The sequence below is a fragment of the Corvus brachyrhynchos genome, unplaced genomic scaffold, assembly GCF_000691975.1.
Source record: "Corvus brachyrhynchos isolate BGI_N302 unplaced genomic scaffold, ASM69197v1 scaffold19, whole genome shotgun sequence".
Taxonomy (NCBI): Eukaryota; Metazoa; Chordata; class Aves; order Passeriformes; family Corvidae; genus Corvus; species Corvus brachyrhynchos.
In genome coordinates this window covers 288,775-295,160 of record NW_008246061.1, presented here as the reverse complement: position 1 = coordinate 295,160, position 6,386 = coordinate 288,775, and the positions used below count along the sequence as shown (strand labels likewise).

At 62.6% G+C, this 6,386-nt stretch overlaps 1 protein-coding gene and 1 long non-coding RNA gene across 2 annotated transcripts; one reads left to right on the top strand and one right to left on the bottom strand.

Annotated features, from left to right (window-relative positions):
• Positions 1 to 173: 173 nt before the first annotated feature.
• On the top strand, positions 174 to 5,355 carry DDX54 (DEAD-box helicase 54). Its single transcript, XM_017746548.1, has 19 exons — positions 174 to 438; positions 525 to 595; positions 672 to 857; positions 947 to 996; positions 1,102 to 1,143; positions 1,386 to 1,481; positions 1,594 to 1,715; positions 1,879 to 1,940; positions 2,058 to 2,189; positions 2,449 to 2,659; positions 2,959 to 3,093; positions 3,333 to 3,554; positions 3,644 to 3,717; positions 3,798 to 3,995; positions 4,158 to 4,303; positions 4,379 to 4,492; positions 4,579 to 4,683; positions 4,864 to 4,967; positions 5,059 to 5,355. The coding sequence occupies exons 1-19, from the start codon at positions 189 to 191 to the stop codon at positions 5,280 to 5,282; spliced, it is 2,544 nt and encodes an 847-aa protein (XP_017602037.1). The 5' UTR covers positions 174 to 188; the 3' UTR covers positions 5,283 to 5,355.
• Positions 5,356 to 5,439: 84 nt separating this feature from the next.
• Positions 5,440 to 6,386, bottom strand: LOC108449692. The gene is made up of 3 exons (XR_001865956.1): positions 6,313 to 6,386; positions 5,927 to 6,085; positions 5,440 to 5,830 (listed from the first exon to the last, which is right to left on the bottom strand). It is a non-coding gene; the product is annotated as an uncharacterized LOC108449692 (long non-coding RNA).

Genomic DNA, 6,386 nt, shown 5'->3' with positions numbered 1-6,386 from the left:
CGCTACGCCCGGCACTAGGGTCCCCGGTCTCCATGTGCCGCTGCCCCCCGTGCCGGTATCCTTAGTGCCAATGTCCCCAGTGCCCGTATTCCTGGTACGGGTGTCTCCACTGCCGGTGTCCCCAGTACCCCTATCCCAGTGCCGATGTCCTGAGTACCAGTGTCTCGGTGCCGGTGTCCCCAGTGCCAATGTCCCCAGTACCCACAGTCCCCAGCACTGGTGCCCCTGCCTGCCCTGCCAGCAGTGCAGAGCTGCAGTGCCCTGACAGCCATCACCACAGCCATGTCCCGCACTGTCCCCAGGTCCCTGTGACCCCACTGCCTGCCTTCCCTACCACGGCCGAGGAGGACGATGGCGCCGATGCTGAGCTCGACACTCAGGCCATGGTGCGGGCCCAGAACCAGAAGAAGAAGAAATCCGGGGGCTTCCAGTCCATGGGTGCGTGTGGGGCAGGGGACAGCTGTCCCTCGGACAGGGACTGTCCCCTCCTGCCCATGCCCCCTCACTTGTCTCTGTTCGCCTAGGCCTCAGCTACCCCGTCTTCAAGGGCATCATGAAGAAGGGCTACAAGGTGCCCACACCCATCCAGAGGAAGGTGAGCATGTGGAGCCCTGGGTCCCTGCCCCAGGGGGTGGCAGTGGGACAGTGATAGTGACGGTGGTGTCCCACAGACCATCCCCGCCATCCTGCGTGGCCGGGATGTGGTGGCGATGGCGCGGACAGGCAGCGGGAAGACGGCCTGTTTCCTCATCCCCATGTTCGAGCGGCTGAAGGCGCCCAGCCAGGCCGGGGCACGTGCCCTCATCCTCTCACCCACCCGGGAGCTGGCCCTGCAGACCCTCAAGTTCACCAAGGAGGTACAGGGGACAACGGGGCCAAGTGGCAACAATGAGGGCAATGGGTTTGGTTCTACATCCCACCAATATGTTTCTTCCTCACCCTACAGTTGGGCAAGTTCACTGGCTTGAAGACAGCCCTGATCCTGGGAGGAGACAAGTAAGCTGTCCCCATGTCCCCTCCAATCCCTGCTTCCTGAGCATCCCCAAAACCTGGTGAGGGGCCGAGCTGCCCAGTGCCACCGCAGTCTCCCCTTTCTCACAGGATGGAGGACCAGTTTGCTGCCCTGCACGAGAACCCTGACATGTGAGTGAGGTGAAGGAAGGGGACCTGGTGGGGAATGGCCACCAGCCATCCGGGGACATCACTGGTGTTTAGAGCCAGTGTGCCTGATGGTCATTCCTGGTGTTCCCTTGGAGCAGCCTCCTGTGGGACAACAGGATTTCTACTGTATCTTCTTTGGGTTGGATTTGGGACCTGCTCCCAGGATGGTGTGGGGACACTGTCTCCCCCTCAGCCTGGTCCTGTCACCACCTCTGTCCCCACAGAATCATAGCCACCCCTGGGCGCCTGGTGCACGTGGCAGTGGAGATGAAGCTGAAGCTGCACACCATGGAGTACGTGGTGTTCGACGAGGCTGACAGGTCAGCACGGGGGCACAGGGCGTCCCCAGGGCTGGCAGTGTCCCCACGTGGCTAAGATGCCCAGGGTGTGGCAAGGAGGGACCTGCCATGTCCCATATCCCCTCCCCTGCAGGCTCTTCGAGATGGGCTTTGCTGAGCAGCTCCAGGACATCATCACCCGGCTCCCAGACTGCCACCAGACCGTGCTGTTCTCCGCCACACTGCCCAAGCTGCTCGTCGAGTTTGCCCGGGCTGGTGAGGAACGGGGGGCAGGTGGCACTGGGGACAGGGACACAGCACAGTCCCTCAGCCAGGCCGAGCCCAGCACTGGGAAAACAGAGCTGGATTAACGCTGGGCCAAGTGGATGTCCCTAGCAGCACATGCCATATGTGACCCATGTCCCGTGTGTCACCACAGGCCTCACTGAGCCAATGCTGATCCGCCTGGATGTGGAGTCCAAGCTGAGCGAGCAGCTCAAGGTGAGACGGGCTGGGGGAGTTCAAGATGGGCTTTGTGCCCCCCACCCCCTGCAAGCCACCTGCTCCTGAGGAGGGGACAAGGGTGGCACAGGGCTGAGCACTGCCCTCACGCTGCAGCTGGCGTTCTTCCATGTGCGTGGGGACGACAAACCAGCTGTGCTGCTCCACCTGCTCCGCAGTGTGGTGAAGCCCCAGGACCAGACTGTGGTCTTTGTGGCCACCAAGCACCACACGGAGTATCTGAAGGAGGTAAGTGGCATTTGGGGGTGCCCATGTGGGGTCTGCAGCTGTGGCAGGTCCCTGCTGGAATCTCTCCCTATGTTTCACTGTATTGAAGGAGAAATCCCAGAATATGTGATCGTGGAGGTGCTGCTCCACTCACTGCTCAGAGACGAGGGAGCACAGTGGGATTTGGAGGTCCAGGTGGCCACCCTGGAGTCTTTGGCCTTGTCTCTTTGCTGAGGGCACATGCCCAGGTGGGATCCAATCTCTCTTCCCCCCTTCCCAGCTGCTGACGGCGCAGGGCATCCGCTGCACCCACATTTACAGTTCTCTGGACCAGACTGCCCGCAAGATCAACATCGCCAAGTTCTCCCAGGGCAAGTGCCCAGTGCTGCTGGTCACCGACGTGGCCGCCCGGGGGCTGGATATCCCCATGCTGGACAATGTCATCAACTTCAGCTTCCCCGCCAGGGCCAAGCTGTTCCTGCATCGTGTTGGTGGGTGCTAGTGCCCTCACTGTGTTGTGACACTGGGGGACAGACTGGGGACAAAGCAGTGTCAGAGTGTTCCTGGTGTCCCAGCTGGACCGTGAGGGGTCTTGGAGGCAGGACTGGTACCTTCCTTTTAGGGCTCCCCCTTGCCCCTTCCCCAGCCACCCATAGTCTGTTGTTAGCCATGCCCCCATGGTAAATGTCACATGTGTAGACTCCCAGGGACACCAGTGAGTCCCTTGCTGGGGTGGGGACAGGCTGGGCTCGCTGGGTATGCTTTCCCACTCTCCTCTTGCCTTCGCCAGGCCGTGTGGCCCGAGCTGGCCGGAGTGGCACTGCCTACTCGCTGGTGGCTCCCGACGAGATGCCCTACGTGTTCGACCTCCACCTATTCCTGGGGCACCCGCTTGTCCTCGCTGGAGCCCAGGAGATGCCTGCTGGTGAGGGGTGGCTGGGTGGCCACTGGGGTGTTACCCTTGGCCAGTGCTGGAGTTTGTGGTCTTGTGGTGGGCCCTCACGTAGAGGGGTGATGGGGAAAATGGGGTGTTGGGGGCTGTGATACACCCTGTGTGTGGGGGATGCTGACTGAACAGTACCGAGCTCCCTGGGGCTGTCAGCTCTGCTCTGATAAATCCAGGGTGGGTGCTGGGGAGGTGACACGGTGTCCCCTGGGCTGCAGACGCTGGCGGGGTCCTGGGCCGTGTCCCCCAGAGCCTGGTGGATGACGAGGAGTGCCTGCTGCTGACGGACCACGAGGCCTCTCTGGAGCTGCGCAGCCTCCGCCGCGTTGCTGACAACGCCCACAAGCAGTACCTGCGCTCCCGGCCCGGCCCCTCGCCAGAGTCCATCAAGAGGGCCAAGGACCTGGATGTGTCCCAGCTGGGCATGCACCCACTCTTCAGTGAGTGCTGAGGGGATGCTGAGGGAGGGGACCCCATTCCCCTCCCCAGGGAACTGATCTGTGCCCCTCTCCCTGCCTGACCTCCCCAGGTGCTCGCTTCGAGGACACCGAGCTGGAGAGGCTGAAGTTTGTGGATAGCATTAAAACCTACAAGTCCAAGGCGGTGAGTTGAGACTCGTGGAGTGGGATGGGAGGGGAGGCCCAGGTGGCTCACTGGGGATCATGCGCCCACCCTGGGGACAGACCATCTTTGAGATCAACGCCACGTCCCGGACACCGGCCAGCACCGTGATGCGATCGAAGCGGCGCCACGACCATGCCCTGATTGAGAAGTTCCAGCGCGGGCAGCAGGAGAAGCGGGCAGCAGCACTTAAAGGGCAGGGGCTGTGCCTGGCCCCCTGCAAGACCCAGGATGGGGAAGGAGAGCAGGAAGATCTCCAGGTAATGGGGTCATGGATGCCGGAACTGCTGCAGAGCAGCCTTGGCCTGGTGCTAGCAGCACCAGGGCCTCCAGACTGTGCCGGCGCTTGGGGGCTGGTGCAGAGACTTGCAGGGATGTTGGGAGGGACGTGGCTCCCGAACCCCTCCACTGCCCCCCTCCAGAACGTGTTCTCCAACATGGGGGGCCAGAAGCGAAAACGGGGCCGAGGGGGAGAAGACGGTCCCAGCAAAAAGCCACAGCAGCTGGCACAGCAGGATGAGGACTTCTACATCCCATACCGGCCCAAGGACTTTGAGAGTGAGCGGGGGTAAGTCTGGGGGGGCTCCTGCTGCTGTCCCATCCCAGCCTGTGTGGGGGCTGCTCTCATCACCCCCCTTTGCAGGCTGAGCGTGGGCGGCGAGGGCAGCGCCTTTGAGCAGCAGGCGGCCGGGGCTGTGCTGGATCTCATGGGTGATGAGAACCACAACCTCAACAAGAGCAAACAGCTGCTCAAGTGGTGAGTGGGGTTTACCCGTGGGCTGGAGGGAGAATTAGGGCTGGGGGTGCCACTGCTCAGTGCCACCGCCCTCCTGTCTCTCGCAGGGACCGCAAGAAGAAGCGGTTTGTGGGGCAGACGGGCCAGGAGGACAAGAAGAAGGTGCGGACAGAGAGCGGGCGCTACATCAGCAGCTCCTACAAGAACAACCTGTATCCTGCTATGGGCACTGCTGCCTGCCTGGGCTGGGGGCTGCAGGAGCGGGGCTGGACCCCCGTGTCAGGGATCCATCCCCTGCCAGGGCAGCAGCTGGGGAAGGGAGCACAGTCAGACACCACAGCACAGGGTCAGGTGAGGAGTCACCACGTGTTCCCTTAACCCACCCGTCCCAGCTATGAGAAGTGGAAGCAGAAGTACAAGGTTGACGAGTGGGATGAGGATGAGGAAGGGCCACGCAGCAGGGAGCAGTTCAGAGGGAAGCACAGGCGTGGGCACGGTGAGTACCTGCAGCAAGCAACAGAGCCCTGCATTGTCCCCCTCAGCCTGGCTCTGTCCCCTGCCCTGAGCACAGCCATGTCCCCCCGCAGGGCCCACGCAGCCCCCGGCGCAGGGCAGGGTGCACTCGGAGCTGAAGAACAAGCAGCAGATCCTGAAGCAGCGCAAGAAGGTGGCCAAGCAGCGCTTCCTGCAGAGCGGGGGCCTGAAGCGCCTCAAGGCCAGGAACCGGCAGCGCGTGCAGGAGCTGCGGCAAATGGCCTTCGGGCGCCGGGCGGGCGCTGCCAAGAAGGGCAAGCTGAGGAAGAGGATGTAGGGGACATGCCCCCCATGGCTGGGCTGGGAGTTGGGGAAGGGGACAGTAAATATTGGCTGGTTTTGCATCCTGACTTCTCTCTGTCCTTGCTCCAAGCATCATGCCTGGGGTACTTCTTTTCCTTGGGCCACCCAGAGACACAAGAACAAGCAAGTACTGCGGCTCCACAGCTGGATGTATTTTGATGTGAGACACCTTTGGAGATGCCAACAGCAGCTCCCTCCTCCTCCCACTGCCTGGGGTGCTCTGGGCAGGAGGGAACCCGGGAATACTCTGGCCCTGCCTGGGTGCGGTGCCACCCCAGTGTGCCTGTGCCACTGCCATCCATGTTGCCTCTCGTTGTGGGGTTTCCAGACTTGCAAGGAACAACCTCCATCCCCAGAGGTCCTGTGGCTCCAGGCTGGCCCCAGCAGCCTCTCCCCAGCCCCAGGAGCAGGAGGTGTCCCCAGGGGCTATTCCTGGCCCTGAAGCAGCCCGGCACCCCTGATGTGCTGTGGGTGTGTGCCAGTGGCACAGATGTCAGCCAGGCCCCGCATGCAGAGCAGTACCTGCGAAGATTGGAGCCTGATGCCACAGCCAGCCAGGGATGTTAATGTCCCTGTATGTCCCCAGCCCCACTGCCTGGGGAAGAGGTTTGTGCTGACCATGTCCAGCTGGGCCTTGGTGTCCTCCTGGGCTCTGTCTGTGGGGATCCTGAGCTGTGCAGTGGTAAGCTGGAAGAGGTTCAGCACAGCCAGCTTGATCTGTGCCAGCAGCAGGGTCTTCTGCATGGCTGCACTCTGGATGTGGGTCCAGCAGGACTCCTGGGGAACAGAGTGAGCCCCGGGCCACTGCCCTCTGTCCTCCTGTGCCCCCCGGGCCAGGCCACGCCAGGCCAGGGGGACCCAGCAGAGCTGCAGGGATCCTCAGCTCAGCCTGGAGTGCGCCCAACTTTGCGCCTCCACCACACTGGGCATCTCCCTTGTGCAGCACACCTGCACTGCTGCCCTTCTCCCCGCGGGGGTCCTTGGGCACCCGACATCCCCCTTACCCACTGGAGCACATCTTGGCGGGCGGCCTCCAGGCGTGTGTGGAGCCGGGCCAGCTCGTCCTTGGTGCCCAGGA